At 25.1% G+C, this 18,858-nt stretch overlaps 1 protein-coding gene across 1 annotated transcript; it reads right to left on the reverse strand.

The window, feature by feature from the left end:
* Positions 1 to 2,456: 2,456 nt before the first annotated feature.
* On the reverse strand, positions 2,457 to 17,836 carry LOC145840850 (uncharacterized). Its single transcript, XM_082948191.1, has 13 exons — positions 17,701 to 17,836; positions 16,445 to 16,554; positions 15,818 to 15,944; positions 15,507 to 15,664; positions 14,211 to 14,353; positions 13,591 to 13,757; positions 7,761 to 7,922; positions 7,300 to 7,437; positions 6,461 to 6,556; positions 3,982 to 4,181; positions 3,646 to 3,742; positions 3,287 to 3,573; positions 2,457 to 2,658 (listed from the first exon to the last, which is right to left on the reverse strand). The coding sequence occupies exons 1-13, from the start codon at positions 17,806 to 17,808 to the stop codon at positions 2,457 to 2,459; spliced, it is 1,995 nt and encodes a 664-aa protein (XP_082804317.1). The 5' UTR covers positions 17,809 to 17,836.
* Positions 17,837 to 18,858: the final 1,022 nt, after the last annotated feature.

Consider the following 18,858-nt stretch of genomic DNA (forward strand, 5'->3'; position numbering starts at 1 on the left):
GCCAGTAACGAAGTTTTCAATTTAAACACAACTTGTCCAAAACAGACAAATTTAAGTTTGAAAAATATTTTCAAATGTGCCCTTAACTTGACTTCAATAAATAGCAGTATACTTTTTAATTGATCGTTTATTTTAATAAAAATTTTCTATTACAGACTCTTTTTCAAATTTTTACAGTGATATTTTCCAAAACTACATTGCCCTCAAAAAATATTGTTGAACGGTTTCGGCCCGTAAAGGGCATTTTGTGGTAATTATGCGTTGTCGATTGTAAAATTTTCCTACTTCTACTTTAACAGGCAAGCTAATAAGTAGTTTATATAGTTTTGCAAAAATAGTTTAGTGTGTTTTCGAAGTTAGTTATTAGAATGTTGTTTGACTTTAAAAGAGAATTATTATTGTTAATTATTTTTTGGCAGAAATTTTTTTTAAGACTATAGTCATAAGAGTTTTAAGTTGTAAAAAATTAGTACTTGCAAAACGAAAAATGGTACTGAACATTTTCAATTAGCTTGGTTAAAACTTTTAAAAGTATATACATCATGATGTATACTAAAAAAATTAGCCATGATCCTACATGAAATATTTAAATAAACCTTACAAAACTAAAACAACTTATGTAATGAAATAATAACTACAATTGATAAACTAGCGTAAGGCCCTTTTTGAAATAGAAACGTACTATTTATGAAATCATGATGCATAAAAAATAAATATTTAACTAAGAAACAGTTTACAGTGTAAATGTCCTAAAAAACACTTTAAATAGTATAAACTGTAAACTAATAACTGTAAAAAACATAATATTTACAAAGAAAATCAAGCTTGAAACAAGAAATATATGTAAACGTGGTTGAAAAACGAACGAGTTAAGTAACCGTAAAAAAAAGTAACAAGTAAACTATATATCTGTTATATAAAATATTCTCTTTTATCATTAAATATAAAGCCTTAGAGTTTAAAAATTTGTAACAAAGAACTTTTATTTAATTAAAAAACTTAAGTAATTCTAGAAAAATTACAAATAAGTAAACTTAAACATGTTCTGTTATATAGTAAAAATACTTCTCAAATCTTTTAGATTAAAAAACAATTACTTTTCTACCCTTACTTACTTTACAAACTTAATAATAACTATAATAAAGTAAACCATACATCTGTTTTATAAAATACTTCCTCCTACTATTTGTTACTATCTTTAAAATACAAAAACAAACAACACAGTCTGCTTTTACATATATTTAAAGTTTAAATAACTCTGAAAAAATATTTAAAGAGGTAAACCATACACATAAACTTGGTACATAAAATAATTAAGTAAGTGCAATATAGACTTTAATAACTTACTTAAACAAAAAACAGTCTGATTCTAAAATTTTGTAAATTGTTTTCTAAGTATATATCAGAGTTTCATTATGGAAGTGTCCTTGCCACAGATGTCAATACTAAAAAGATTACATACAACAACTACTTGTTCAAACAGGGTAATAGTTCAACATGGTTCTGGAAAAATTTTCTATTTTAGTCTGACTTTAAAAAGTATTCTTTTATTTAATATAACCATATGAAGGCTTTGGAATATACTGATTTTGTAAGTAAATTTCTAGGAAAATTTTGCAATGTTAGTCTGACTTTAAAGGATTTCTTGTTAATCTTTTACCATTTCAAGATTTCGAAAATTAGGGAGCTTTGTAAATTTGAACTGACTAATTATGACATTTTGACCTCAACAAACGGACTTTTTGCCATTTTAATCTAAAAAAATCGACTTTTAGTCATTTTGACCTAACAAAAACTGACTTAGCTTGACCCGTGGCAACCCTGATGTCTAATTAATAGGATTATAAGTGTAAAAATAATTTGTTATAATAATTTTACAAAATACTATATTGTTTTACTTATTTTGATCATGTACAAGAAAGTATTTAAAATTTTGCAAAAATAAAATTAAGTATTATAAAAAATTTGTACATGTTAGTATTATAAAAAATTTAAAAGTTTTTATAAAAACAGAAAACTGAATGTAACTAAAATTTTAAGAATTTGAAATTTTTTAAAGTCGTGCATCCCAACTAACATAACACTACTAAAAAACTTTAATAAAATAAAATATATCACTGAAATAAAGAGTTTTAAGTTTTCTTTGATAATTTTTCTAAAATATTAATAAAAGTATTATTATAAAATTAATAGTAACAAAAAACTATTTAAATAATATTGCGTTTTAATTCATACAAACAGTGAAGAGGGAGCGAAAAAAAGCAAAAGTTCTTTTAAAACACAGTGAATGCATATAAAAATATTAATGATCGTTTTACTACATTTTGGTTTTTGTACAAAAAGGAAAGTTACAATACATTAGTTACGCTTTCAAGTATACAACTACAAAGTTTAAGACACAAACTAAAAAATCACAAAGTCAAAACACTTGCTAGCAGTAAAAAGCAAAGAGAGCGTCACTGGTCGTCGTTGACAACAAAGTACTTCTGCATGACTCCGGTCATGGCTCGCTGCACGTCGGATATGTGATCTTCTATTCTTTTCTGCATCTCGTCGTTGCGTAACGTGTCACCGGCCACGTAGCTGCTGATCAGCTCAGATTTGAAGGAGGCGTCTACGGAAGCCGCGTCGTCTTTGCACTGCGACACGTGCAGCGACCTGTTCAATATGAAAACGTTATAGAGATAAAATTATATTCTGTAAAGTTTGTATTAATTTAAACAAAGATCTAATTATAAACATTCCAGAGGAGGCAAATTTATTTTTCCATGTAAAAACCTGACGCAAAAATTTTCCTAAAAAAAACTGCAGGAGGGAAACATTTAGCATTTGCTCTATCATTTTAATAAATATGTCATCAAGTTAGTCTTAAACTATAACTACAATCAGCTTCCTTTTTAAATTTAACAATAGACAACTTATAAAAGTAAAAAAAATATTTATGGGTTCTAAACATTACTGTTCTACACTTACCAATAATTTTTAAGTACTGTTAAAAAAAAGTTGTTTAATTATAAAACTTGCAACCATTTACTTATTTAAATCTTCAATAATCGGTAAATCAATTCAAATTCGTTACAGTTGAAAGCAAACACATCGTTTTTACTTAAAGAGTTATTGTGTAACTTTTAATTCAAAGAAACAAAAAATAATATTGAGTATACCATTGAAATACTTGAAACAACTTTATTTACAAACTCAATTAACCTGACACTCAACTAAAACTATTATAAAATAAATCTTAGCTGAAAACTTTTGCTTATCTTGTCAAACGACTCTGAACGACCTTTTACTGTTCGTCGCGATGCTGGAAAACAACGTTTGCTGCGACGCGCAGTTGCTGCTCTTCGCAGCGGACTTGTTCTCGTCGTCGACGTACAGCGACTCGCCGGATGTCGAAGTGTAGAACCCGATGTCCTGCAGAAATTCCCGCGTTGGAGTCGGCGTTCTCAGGTGCTCCGTGGAAAACTCCCCGGACTCGTCGCTTCGTGACGTAACGTTGGCTTTCATGACGTCGCCAAAGCTTTCTCTGTTGTCAGCGGTCGATCTTCCGAGGTTTCTTAGATTCGAAACCTGTTCAGTGAGGTATTTGTTACGTTCCGGACAAGTGGTTGTTTGGTAAAATCAAATAAACAGTATTATTACCTTAATTTTAAGATTGGAGTTCGCACGCTTCAAATTCAAATCGGTGTTTTCGCATCCTAACCTCAACTCCAACAAACTTTTCTCAATGGACTTGTACCTACAGTATTTAGTGTTTCAAGTAAACATCCAGAGTGTAGTAAACATTTAAAACAAATAATATACAAAGATAGTTTTTTATTTAATAAACATATTTTTAAAATTCAATATATTTAAATTCTAGTTTAATTTATCCTTACAACAATATATTTCTTTCTAAAAAATCTCAGTAAGTAAATTTAAAAATAAGTATGCTTATAATTGTTTTTTAAGATAAACTTGTTTAATTTGTATACTAACTCTTCGTCTTTATTTTCTTTTCCATTTGCGAAAACTAAAGACGTCATGTTATTATACTTTGATGTCACGTGTGACTTTATTTTTCTTCTAGCTCGTTGCTCGTCGCTAAGCAACCGTTCCACTTGATTGCATTTGGTCATGATAAGTTCATCTACACCTTTAGATGGTGAACAACGATCCATAAGGCGGTTTATTTCAAGCTGTTTGTTGTATAGTAATTATTAACTTAAGTATTTAATTTATTACTAATAGAGTAAAATAAATAAGTTTCTAGTTTTAAATAGGCTATAAATATAAATTAAACTTTGCTAATTACCAAAATGTTCTTATAGATGTTTATATTTGACCACTGTATTAATTACTCTAATTTAAACTATAAAATGTAAACTATATAACTTCAAATCACTTATGCTAATTAAAGTTTATTTAAGCTTCATATGTTTAGCAACTTGTGGTTATAAGAAAAAAAGATTAAACTTATTACAATCATGTCCTTGCAATTTAATTTCATAGAGTATGGATTTATTTTGTTTTCAATTCTTGTTTACTATGAATATTAATAATATTTAACATTGATAATCAAATTTAAAATTTAAAAACTCAAGTATCTATAATTAACTTTTTAACACTTCACTTTAAAATATGAACTAGCTTTATTGAAAGTATTTATCAGATAAATACTTTGTAAAATATTTTTATAACCAGTTTGGTAAACCATTTTTTCATGTATTATGCTTGACATTTTTTTAAATTTAAGAGTCACAAGTTTGAACTAGTTTTAAATATGTTTAAAAACATAAAAATACTTGTTTAAAATAATCCTAATATGTTTTACTCAAACTTAAAAAAGCATGCTAAAGGCAAACTTTACTAGTTAAATTATGTTAATATGGTGGTATAATTTTATTACATTGTAAAACAGTTTTGGCAGAAATATAGCTTCATATAACTTTACAAGTTTGAATTTTTTTTTATTTTGCTAACTAAACTTGACTAAAACAAAATAATAACATTTCTAAGTTCTTATATAATTGTTTACCAATAAAACAAAGTTAATCAACTCTTTATAAAATAAAAATGTTGCAATTGTAAATAAACTATGTTGAGCCACTAACAACTAGCCAGGGTTTTTTTTTAGATAGCAAAACCATACTTTTGTCTTTGGCGTTATTACTCAGGTCTCTATTTTTTTATACTATTTACCATCCCCAACTAGCAGTATGTCATTGAAACTCCAGCTTTCTAGCAATACAGCTAGAAAAATATGATTTTTACAGCACAAAATATGCAGTAAAAATCAGTGTACACTACGGTGCTTATAAATACGGCGACCTTTGAGTTTAGAGCTAGAATTTTTTTTACACATAGCAAATACCACTAAAACACCCTGTGTAAAATTTTAAATGATTTGTAGAAACTTTCACCTTAGGACCATTCGATTTTCTGAAAACTACCCCAATGCAAATTGTTTAAGACCCGAAAATGTGGCATTTGATTTTTTAGCTCGAATTTATTTTTACATGTGGCAATTATTACATATATACAATGTGCAATTGTGCACAAGTTAAGACGACTGTATTATGGTAGCACTTCTTAATTTGAAAAAAATTACTGAAAACTCAAGAAAACTCACAAAAAGTGATAGAAATTACATAAAATCAAGAATTGCCTGCATGAAACTTTCTTTAAATCGTCTTAAATTGTGCAACTCTGATGCAAGAAACTTCATGTTATCTCAATTAAATGTAAATAAACTATAAAAATCAAGTTTTAAGTACTTTTACCAACAAATTGACTTTAAACTTCAAATTATATATTAAAGTTTACTAAACTGATAACACAATCTTTTTTAAGGTTATACTTAAGCTAATAATTTTACTACAAGCATAAATTAATTTCGTGAATTCTAAAAGTAAAAGCCATTAATTGTTTTTAGGCAACTTCATATTAATAGAACTAAAGGTTTTTATACATAATAAACTAAAGTGTTGTTAATCAAAATTTACAAGAAAATCAATCTTTAAATTAAATAATATAAAATTAAGAAACTAAAACTAAAATAAAATATGCAACACTGTATAACTAGCGATATACTGTTTATAATAATCTAAATTACCAGGAATTAATTGTACGCTACTATTTCACATGTTGTTTTTTTTATTTTGCTTATGAACTCTTTACTTAAGTAGTATTTTACTTTAAAGTTAGCTTTTTTTGCTACACTGAACGTAAAACTGTCAATGAACTTAGGAGACTTCTACACAATTCCAACCGAGTATATTTTGTTTTTTTGACAGTATTATTTTAAATTGAACTTTTAATATTTAAATGACCAGCAAAGTTAGGCTATACTCTAGTATAAAACACACACACATGCAGCTTTTGTTTAGCCGTTTAACTTTTAACAGTTTATCAAGTTGTAAAAGAAGCTTCTGCACTGCTTAAGTAATAAGGATATTATTATTACTCTGTTAATTACCCTAATAACTTCCAGTTGTGATGTGTGAGACTTTTCCATGCACTTGAGCTTGTCCTGCAAGTTATGTATTTCTTCCGAGAGGCCTTCCATTTTGATCTTAAATTTTTAAGGACTGTTAGAACTTGTATGATATAATATAAGCTAATCAATTCAAGTTAACTTCAATAGTTTATAAAGTACTTGAAAACTCAACCGATGTAAATTTCCTGAAAGACATTAAACATTTTTACATCAAACTAAAACAACCAAGCTTTTAAACTAATATAATGTTATTGTACCTTAAAATAATCAATGAAACTTTGTTTACATAAAAAACCAAGTTTAATGTTATACTAAAAACTATATTATACAAATTACATATGCAGTTAAACTATATTTAACAGTTAAAAATTTTATAATTTGGTACATCTGTATTTAAATTCTTAAAGTATGTATAAATTTTTTTTTTTGGCAGTGAACATACTTGAAACAAACGTTTTGTCTTACCTAAACTTTATTAACTATTTTTCTAAAACTTAAAATGTATTTTTAACTTTTAAATCACAAAAAGGTGTACATAAAAATTGTTTCCATTTACTATTCTGGTCAGAAAAATGTAAATTAAAACGTTGAAAATCAAATAAAATTAAAAATAATCTAATATAAAATAAAACAAACTGAAAGACCAATGATTTTAGTGCTCAACAGCTAACTAATACAGTAAATACACAGATAAGTTAGAGGCGGAGTTAATACCTTAAAACTTTTTGTTTAACATCAAACTACTCAAAAAAAGCAATTAAAACTTTAATATTATAAAATCTAGGTAAAAACTTTATATGTACGAAAATAATATTTACATTTCCACTTTGTTGCATCATTTCATTAGTGTATGAATGAGACTTGTTAATTTCAAAATGCATACTTTTAGAACTTTGTAGTTCATCTACTAGCTTCTGAGTAGCTCTCATTTTTTCAGTAGCTTGTTTTATTTTTTTCTGGAAAATATTTTGCTAAAAAACTTAATCTAGATGTTCTTGATGAAAAATAACAAACAATTTATTCAGCAAGTTAAAAATACTTTCTTTTGTAAAAATTGAACTAAAAATGTATTTTAAAAAGCTTGTATAGTTATAAAAAAAAAAGGAAAGAAAATTTACTACATATAGAATCTCCTAAAGGGTATTTCTTAGAAAATATTTCAACTTTGATTAGAATTTTTTTTTCAAAAGAGGTACAGCTGTAAAATAAATATGTTCATAAAACTATAAACTTTTTTCAAAACAATCATGCACCTATAAATACTTATTGAACGTCTTACATTACTCTGTTTCAGTTCATCTTCTTTCAAACTCAATTGCTCTTCTAGATTTTCCAAGGTGCTCTTCAGCATGCAAATTTCAACTTCTTTCTCTTCGAGTTCATCATTTTGTGTACGAAGCTGCTCGTTTAGCTCACGTTTCTCTCTAATAAGCTTACTTACCTGTTTTTTATGACAAGCACATGTGAAAAAAAATAAAACAGTTTACTTTATACACATTTAGAATAATTTCAGTTGACTAAAGAAACTGTAGAACTTGTTTATATATAATTATTCGGGTAATAACATCGGTTATAATGAAACCGCTTTAATGTCTAAATTACATCTAAAATTACTACTCTAATATATTTATTCTTTCAAAAATTTATTTTACAAACTAAGTTTCGGTCAAAGACCTCGTCAGTGCTTAAATAAATCTTAAACATATAATATTACTACTCTAATTTTAAAAACTCTTTTCATAATTTAATGCTTATTGAATTTTTATTACGTTTATAGAAACGCAAACTATCAAAACTTGTATTTGACAAAATTATTTAAAAATAATATTAAAGAAACTAACAGATATAATAACTAACTAAACTAACAAAATAACTTTTGTTTTGAACAAAAAATATTATAACTACATAATTTTTAGTACAGAACCATAAATACATATCAAGTTCCAAAACTTTCTTTAAAGCTCCAAAAACTATTTGTTTAGGAGTATTTATTAGAAAAGTTATGCTAGACTGACCAAATCATGGTTGCCACTGATTAAGCTGAGAAAAATTTCCTGACTTTTTACCAAAATTTTCCTGACTTTTCTAAATCAAACTCTTAAATTAAACTTTTTCTAAAATACATAATCTAACACTTGAAACTATATAAAGCTTTTAATCTAGTTTTAATACAGGTTAAAAACAACAGTTTTTTGCTGAATTCTATCATCAAACTTCCAGTACATTACTTCAACCATCTGTGTATGATAGATGTTTGTAATAAACAGCTCTATCAGCAAAATACTTGTAATATTACCTTATAAACACAGCTTGTCTGGAAAAGGACACATTTTTTTAGCATTTCCTAGCATGAATGTATCTAGATCAGGGTTTCCCAAAGTGGGCGATATCGCCCCCCTGGGGGCGATTTTAGTAATTCGGGGGGCGATAATTAGTAAGGGGGCGAAAGGGTGGGCGATAACTAGTAAGGGGGCGATTTTAAAATTTTGGGTTGTCATAAAATTTTTACTTTATATCTTGCTATATTAATAATTTTAACTTGCTATTAAATATTTAACCCTGAGGTAAAACTTAAACAAAAGAGTTTATTGTGTTTATGTAAAATATAGAGAAAAAAATCAAGTACTTATGGCTCCTACTTTCATGTAAATTACATATATTTTCTTATTTAACAATTACATAGATCTTAGACGATCGGAATTCCTCTCCCTATTTTTTTACCTGAAATATATGTTATTTAGGATCATAAATGGTTTGTAAAAATCTATGTTTTCTATATTAAATAAACCTCATGATACTTCCAATTGTTTTTGAAAAGTCATTAAGTTAGACAAAGAAATAAAAATATACAGGGTTGCCCTAGAAAAACCTGGAATTTGACAATTTAAGCAAAAAATAATCTAAAAATCTGGAATTTTTAACAATTTCAACATATTAAGTAGTAAAATTTCGATTTGACACAAAAAAGCTATCATGTAGATAAAAATATAGATCCTTTTCGTGGCAGATCTTTTTGAAGTAAACGACTCACAGGAAACCTTCTCAGACTTACAAACTGGCCTTGAACTTAAAGTATTTTTTTCCAAAGAACGATATGAAAGCTTTTGGACTCAACAAAAACTAAGGCAAAAGTATCCAATCATTTGAGAGGAATTTAGATTGTTGTGTATAGTTTTTCCTTCTAGCTATGTGGTTGAGAAAGCTTTTAGTTTAGTTATCAACATCTTGAGCAAAATATCTAATCTAGATATTTATAAAGGAGGTGACTTGAGGCTTTATTTGACTGATTTAGAATCAGATTAGAAAAATTTGCAAGCATTCATGAACCTCATCCTTCGCATTATATTAGAATTCAGTAGCAGACATTATTTTATAAAAGTTTTATTTATTTATTTATTTGATATTTTAAAATACTTCTTATTTAACCTAGTTTGTATTGTATTTAAGTAGTCTTTTTATATTAAAAATTATTCTAAGTTATTTATTCTATAACAGGTTTGCATAATTCCTAATAAATATTGATTACGGTAGACTTCCTCTTGAGTTCGCACTTTTTAACCAAAAAAAAGTTCAAATTTATATTTTCTTAAATTTAACTTAATTAAAGTCTATTACTAACTAAGTATTAATAAAACAAAAAATACACAGTATTTAATAGCTTATATAGATCTTTTTTTTTTATGAATGTTTGTTTTATGTTTTAGTTGATTTCATATTTATTCATAACGTTTTTGCATATAACATATTTAAATTTATCATTTTGTATAAAAAATGGTAACAATTTTTGAGTTTAATTTTTTTGATTTTGTTCAAAGTGCGAACTGAAGAGGAAGTCTACTGTATTTATAAAATGGTTTATGTTTTAAATATGTTAATAGCTTTGTTTTGACCTGGTTAATTTTGTAGTTTATATTTGTCGATTTACATTACACTAAAAGTTTTTATAACATAGTGGTTAAAGTATTTGTTTGAAAGAAATTTATTTGACATATCTTTGTCATTACTTGTTTAATCTGTATAAAAAAAATTTGATAACCATTAAAGTTTTTATTTCAAAAATTATTTTTTGGTTTTGAAAGAGTATAGATTTGATGTCTCTATTTGAAATGACTTCAAATTTTTTATTTAAAAGATTGTAAAACTCAATTTATTTTCAAACTTGATTTGTTATTGTTAGAAAATCTATATATTTAATAATTTTAAACTATTAATACAATTGTTTTTGTTTTATCTTACTTTTTAATATATTAGCAATTATAATATGTTGTTTAATTTAATATTTCAACAATAGCTTTACTTTTTTTAACTATTTTCTTCTGGTAAACTATTATAGGCTAATAACTATAGAAAAAATAAAATTAAACAGTTTTAAATAAGCCATCAAAAAGACTGCTACAGTGACAAAACAAAGTTTTAACATAATTAAAAGAATTTTTTAATTGATTACTTTCTGTTCTCAGAACTAACTGTAAAACATTTGATTTTTTTTGAATTTAAATTAAGAAAAAAAATGTTGAAATTAAGTTTTAGCTTTCTAAAGGTTATTCCAAGTCAAATACTTTTTAATGGTATTCTACTACAAAAAATATAGTTTAAAATGTTTAAAATTAATTTTTTAATTTTACAACTAACTTGCTTATAATATATCTTAGCATTGAAATTAATAATTTTGCATTAACAGAAGCTATTGATAAAACCATTTTTCATGAGATAATAAGCCATTAGGTCAAACTTCCTAAAACTAGATCAGCAATGGTGTTTTAATATTTATTTTACTATGTGTAAAATAATCTGTTCATTCTTTTATAGTTTTTTAATCTCTGGTATTTAATTTTAGAACATGGCTATTTATAAAATAATTTAAGTATTTTGTGCGGCTTAAATAAGTTACTTAGTATTCACTTCTAAATGTCCGAAATTCATTAAATGAGAGATAGTTATGATTTCAGGTTTCAGTTAAGATTTCAGATGGGTAGCGTACGGTCCAGATCAAATCAAATTTCGACCCGCTAAGTAACTTGAAAACTACTTTGCAAAATAAACAAAATTTAGGTTTTAGATGCTTATGATTTTGAAATACACTTTCAATTTGGTTTTCGGTTACTTTAGTATTTCCTAGATCACAATAATAGTAAATCATTTTATTACAATTATGCTCGAGCTTTTTAATTTTCTCTATACTATTATTTTTTAATTATGCAGCCTGCAATTACATTTTTTTAACGAGTTGAAACAAGAAAAGAGAAACACGAATTGCTGACTACAAAAGTTGTCCACCACAACCCTGAAAGTTTCATTAGTTTCAAAACAGTTCATATTAAATCAGGATTGATTACTGATCAAACAAGGCTTTTTAAAATTTAAGTAATTTAATACACTTTACTGGGCTTATAAGAAAACAAGTGTAACTTAATATCCCAAGCCCTGTAAACTACTTTAAACACAGCCCAAAAGTGCGTGCATAAGAAATACCAGACTAAATTACATATGGAACTCAAAAGCTCAAAAGTTTGTACTCACGAGAAAAACTACTTTTTAAAATCGTGGGGGGCGATTATTTTTCAAATTTCTGAAAAGGGGGCGATATAGTAATTGAGTTTGGGAAATCCTGATCTAGATAAACAAACAACATATAAGGAACTTTTACAATTAAAACCTTGAATTAATAACGAACTTTCACAACTTAAATCTTAAAACAATAAAGAACACATTTTTTTAGAATTTCCTAGCATAAATGTATCTAAATAAACAAAATGACATATAAGGAACTTTTACAATTAAAACCTTATACCAATAAGGAACTTTCACAACTAAAATCTTAAAACAATAACGAACTTTTACAATTGAAACCTTTAAACAATAAAAAACTTAAAACATATTTTACTTATATAAATTGTTTACTTAGTTTAATAAAATACTACCCAAACTATTTAATATAAAATCCTTAAATTAAAAATAAATTAAAAAGAATATACTTAAGTAACTATAAAAAAGACATACAAAAGTGAACTATATATCTGTTGTATAAAATATTTCCTCTTATCATTTAGTATAAAATTTTTAACAAATAAATATACTCGTATTTACTTTAAAAACTTAAGTTACTCTACAAAAAATACAAATAATAAGTAAACTTAATTTTGGCATATACCTTTCTTATAACTTATTTTATAAACTTAAACAACTTTGAAAAAATTATAACGAGGTTAAGTATACACATTAACTTGTTACATAAAATACTAAACTAACTGCTTAGTTATAAAGAACTCAATTATTTACTTAAACAAAAAAAACTTTGATTCTAAAGTTATGCTAGATAAACTTTTGTGTATATATCACAGTTTCACTATGGAAGTGTCCTTGCTACAGATCATCAATACTTAAAAGCTTACAAAACCTGCTTGTTCAAGTAGGGTACTTATTAAATATATTAATAGAAAATTTTTGCAGTTTTATAAAGGATATTTTACTAATTTATACCAGATGAAGGCATTGGAATATAAAATTAAATATTTTTGTAAATTTCTAGGATATTTTGGAATTTTTTTCTGTTTTTAAAGGACTTTTAATTAATTTTTACCATTTAAAGGCTTTGGAAAACAAGGAATTTTGTAAATTTAAACTGACAAAATCTGACTTTTTTTTAAATTTTATCAAATTTCCTGACTTTTCCTGACTTTTGTCATTTTTTTAAATTTTTCCTGACTTTTCCTGATTTCCTGACCGAGTGGCAACCCTGCAAAATTCTTATAAAAAAATCAAAATATATGTCACATAATTGCGAAGTTTGTGCTTTAAAAATACTACATTTTTTAACAACTATTTTTGTAAATCATGATTTCAAAAATACTAATAAATAAAATTACTCTAATTTCTCACTATAAACTAAATACTTCATCTTTAATAAACATCTAGTAAAAGGGAATTTGACTTAAGTACTTCATTTTAAATATCTGATTAAACTACTTGAAATCTAATAGTTAATTTATTTTTTAAAAGTTCAAAAATTTATTAATTCAACAAATAACTTTAACATACTGTTTGTGTAAAGGAAGAACTAACAAAAGTTATGTTTAATAATTTTACTTTTTCAAACACTAAAACATTACTTCGTTATCCTTTAACTTCTGTTGCTGTAGCATCTTATCTTGTTGGTTGTTTTCACAATCATTGCATCGTTTTTGCAGATAGTCAATGGTGAGCTCGTGATTCTCAATTGTTTGTTTACTCTCAACTAACTCTTCTTCCAGCTTTTCTATTGTTGATTTATTCTTTTCTGTGAAATTTTTATACTTTTGATTGCTATAGTTACTGTGATAAGATAATAAAACGCTCAGTAAGCGTTGAAATTATCATAACACGTGTTAAATGTTTTAGGGTACTAGTATAAATTGTTTTGATTTGTTTAATTTTGTTAGCTTGCTGACAAAACAACAAATAAAGACGTTTGTTTTATTTTTGTTAAATAATTTGTAACTATATTTAAAAGCAATGAGAAAACATATTATTATAACAATATTATTTTCATCTTTATAAAACTTGAAGCGATTCATTCAAAAATTTTGTAATTCTAAACTTAATAACTTTTTGGAATATTATCTGTGTTTCAATGTTTGTTTTAAAGAAAAACAATTAGTACTACAAATAAGTTAAATTACAATCAAAAAAGTAATTCTAAGTAACAAAAATATTTTACTTAATTAAAAATTGAAAAAATAAACATAGTTACTATGTATGCTGTTTTTCAGTTCACTAGTTTTCTCTAAGTCTTGCTTTAGCTCAGCATTTATATTTCTACAATTTTCATAGTTGCTCAAAATTGCATCTTTTTGTCGCTTAATACATTCAATTTGTCTTTCGAAAGATTTTTTTCTAAAAAATGTATATAAGGTTGAAGATGATGAAAAATATATACGTTTTTTTAATGATACAAAACAGAATAAAAATAATTTTATAGCTGATATACAATTTTCGTTAAAAACTTTATAAATATAAGCTATTCAGTTCCAGAAAAAAAAAAAACAATAATTATTTCACCTAGCAATTTAAAATGGAATAAACATTAAAGTTGCATTTTAAGCAAGTTATATAATAAATAGTTTTAATGGTATTATACAATAAAAGGAATTGTTTTCCTAGGGTAGAACAAAAACTAAATACAGCTTAGAAAACATTAACCCACAGCTTTTTGAAAACCATTTATAAAATTGACACTAAAACAATTTTATCATACTTTTTTTTTAATTATCTTTTAAATAAATAAAAAAACAGTAAAACTTAAAATTTGAAACTATTAACCAATAAAAAGAAAGATAAAAACTTCTGACTACTTCATTTAAAATTACATTGTCCATAGGAGAATAGTTATTAATTTTAAATTTTTATCAAAAAATTTTAACTAGGTTTCAAAAATATATACGAAACTTAACACAACATATTTATACTAAAACAATTTAAATATTAGCATTTTTTAAAAGTAGTTTTTTTAACACTAACCTATTAAATAATCTAAATAATAAACAAAACTGATCTACACAACTAAAAATATTAAGCATATAACGTAAAAAATCTGATAAAATACACAAAATTCAACTTAAAAAAATGAATTTTAATTGAACATCAAATAATTGGTTTTGATTGTTTTTTATTTTCAAAATAATACATTGTATCTTGAATGCTAAGAAAAAAATATTAAAATAAAACATTCGAACATTATCATAATTTCAATGTATTCATAGAAAATGTGAATAATAGGATTGAAAATTATAAGTAAGAAATGATTACAATGTTGAACAAAACATTGGCTTGTTATCTAATTTACTTCTGAATAATTGTAGAACTTCTAAAACCTTTAAAGTTGTTATTGCAGTATAAAAAACTACTGTTGAAAATGGACAAACGAAAACGAAATCAATATAACAACTACAAAAATATATTCAAAAAGTTAAGATGAGTCAAAAAAAAAAATTTAAAACTTTAAACAAAAGTTAAAACTTAATATTAAATTTAGCATAACAAAAACTACTTTATTTCCCATTCACTTTTCTCTTTCTGGTGAGTAGCGGCATGAACTTTTTGTTGATTCAATTCTAAATTGACTTCATCCAATTCCCGTTTTAATTTTTCAATTTCTTTATTATTTTGTCTCTTTTGTGCTCTACTTTCAAACTTTTGACGACTTTCCTAGAAAATAACATTTAAGTTAGCATTATATTTAAAATACATTTAAGTTACAATACACTGTAAGCTGTTTAAAATATCAAACTAAAACATGGTAGAAATATATTCTTGAGAAGCTTGAAATTAAAAAAAAATTAAACACATAAAATAAAGTACTTTTAAACAGTTCAATTGCTTTTTTAGATTTGTTAAGTTCGTGTCATACTGGTCCATTACTTGTAAATTGCTAGAAACTTTGTTTTCTAAATCTTTGTTCTGAAATTCTTTTTGCTCTAGCAAAGCCCTAAAATATTGATAAATTTAAAATAAAGAGTCAAACAATATAAACCAAGTGATAGTGAAATAAAAAACAACTAAAATGTGTTTATTATCTCTAAAGGTTATCCAACTAATCAAGATGAAGCAAAAATATAAATTAAAATAAACAAGAGTTAAGCAATCCACTCAATAAATAATAAAATTTTAAACTCAGCAATCCTAAAATAAATCAAACTTATATGATATATTTGTTTTCAAGTATTTTTAGGACAGTACAAAAAATAAATATAACTTGAAAAAACAAACTGCACGTATAACCCTTACTTAAAAAAAAAAGCATTTTATATAATAGATACTGAATGGACTTTGTGATAATCACATTAATAATTTTTTATTAAAGTTAGTATAAAACAGCAAATCTTTAAATTGGAAACTATTAACAATATGGGAATAAGATAAAAACATAAGAGATAAAACTAAAATTTTGACTGTTATATTCAAATTACATAGTCTTTAATATCAAACTTGTTGTGCTCTAATTGGGTGTTTTTAAATTCCAAGTCAAATGACATAGTTTTTATTTGTTTTCTTGCCAAACTCAGTTCATTACTCCATGTTTGCTGCTTTTCTTTGATCTAAATAATCAAAAAGGTTATTACTTTAACATATATTCAATGTAACTAAATTTTTAATAGATCTATAATTTTATGTTGGGAAAGAAATGTTTAAGATTTTTAAGTATAAAACAAGTATAGTTTTAAATTTGTTTGGACAGCAAAATAAACAATTAAAAATATAATGGCAACTGAATGTAACTTTTGATGATTAATATTTTTGTTTTGTATTTCCAATTTTTTTCAAGTTCTATATTTTTTAATTTTCTATGTAAAATAACCAGCATGATCATATTTTACTATACAGAGTTTACAAAGAATATGTTAAAAAAATAATTAAAATTTTCTTTGTACTGAAAACAGCTTTTGTCTGAACAAATGATTCACAAGTTTTCTTAATCTTTTAAAGCATCTTTATTTTTCATCGGATGATTAGTCTCTAAGTTATACAGAAAAGTTTGTTGCTTACTTGAGTTATCAACTAAATTTATTTTAGGTAAAACTAACTTTGAACACTATCTTTTTATATGACATAAATTTTAATGAGCTACTATTGCTTAGAAATAAAAATCCACTCATTTGACTAAAACTTAACAAAATACTAGAAAAGTTTATGTAACTATTCAAGTTTCTCAACTAAAATCAAAATATTTGATTAAAGTTATCATATAAAAAAAGAATTGCTTGGTATTTTATGAAAAATGACCAAAATAAGAAACTTTAATTTTTTTATATTAAAAATTATTTTCAAACTAGCGTTGTTTAACTTTTTATGTAGTTTAAACATTTAAAAAGTTTTAATTTTTTAATCTTTACAAAAAAAATAAATAAAATAAAACATAAGATCATTTTAAAATCTATTACTTCAAAACTATAATTAACAATTGATTTAGAAGATTTTAATTAGGAGTTTAGTTTCTTTTGATTATTTAAATTATTTTAACTACTATGAATTAGTCAAAGTGTTGGCAAACTTTGTTAATATATGACAGTTTTGGGCTATGCTACACTTTTTTTTTGAATTACAAGGTAAAATAGAAAAGTATATAAACAATTTATTACGCTTATACAACTTTAATAAGAGTAGTATTTATTTTATGTAAAAATAACTAAATAAGAATTGTTGGACAAAATTTGTATGAGTTATAAACTACTTTTAAAACTTACATAACCATCTAAGTGTGACACAAGCTGTTGTAGTTCAGGCTCACAGTCATTAAGTTTAAACCCTTTACAAGTTGTCCGTTTTAGTAGTTCCAAGATACCCTTTTCCATATTTTTGGTAGTATATTCTTAATATTTATTGGTCACGCTACATCAAGGCAAGTTCTAATTCACACAGTTTGGTTTATGTATTGTTTGGTGGTTTCAGTTAAACTGTTATTTTTGAAAAATGAAATTCCCTAAAATGAAACTATAGTAAAAATAAACGAGGGTTACGTTACGATTGTTAGAGTGCTCACAACTTTAATATTTTTTAATAATATCAGTTTCTTGTACACAAACAAAAAAATTAATGGCATAAATTGTTTTAAGTTGGAATGAAATAAAAAAAATATCATGTAAACATAACTATTAGATTGTAATAGTAATAGTCCTGCTGGTAATTAGCTTTTAACGAAATGTTTTAGTGAGTTAACTTTGTATATAAACTTTTCTAATATTCTTTAATGTTTATAAAAATCCCGTTTATAACTTTAGTGTTTAAACATACATCTATATTAAAACAAGAAGATGCAGTATGCCGTTCATTAAATATATTGTCATTTAGCTCCGTTTTCGGCCTTGTCCTAGACAAGACGTTAAAAGGTATCCGCCGTGGTGTGCGACTCAATAACCAAAATGTTCTTCGTGCACCAGGTCCTAGGACACAAACATTTGTAGCGTATTTTTTTTGTTCAAAAAACTATTATAAACATTTGTCGTTTCAAATAAACTATAATAATAAACAAATGTCCAATAAACATTTTGAGCGCTTTTTTAGTTGTTAAATAAACATTAAACAACGAGCGTAAACTTGGCTTGAATGTCTTTTTTTTTTTTAACCAAACTTTATAACCAATTTTTTTCAATTTCTTCAAGGCTAACTTGTAACCTTTTTTAATTCTAAAGAACGTTCTTTTTTCTTAGTTTTTCACAGCAATTTTCATCGAATTAGGGTTTTACTTTTGTAGTGGGGCCCCTTTAAAATTTTAATGTTTTTTTACATTTTTTCACTTTGCGACATTTTTCTTAAAAATAAGTTATTTTTTTCAATTTTTTTTTATTAAAAACATACTTATTAAATTAAATTTAAAAACGTTATTATTATTTTTTTCCTTAAAT

Source organism: Thalia democratica, chromosome 7, assembly GCF_965202585.1.
Source record: "Thalia democratica chromosome 7, ktThaDemo2.hap1.1, whole genome shotgun sequence".
In the NCBI taxonomy this organism is placed as follows: Eukaryota; Metazoa; Chordata; class Thaliacea; order Salpida; family Salpidae; genus Thalia; species Thalia democratica.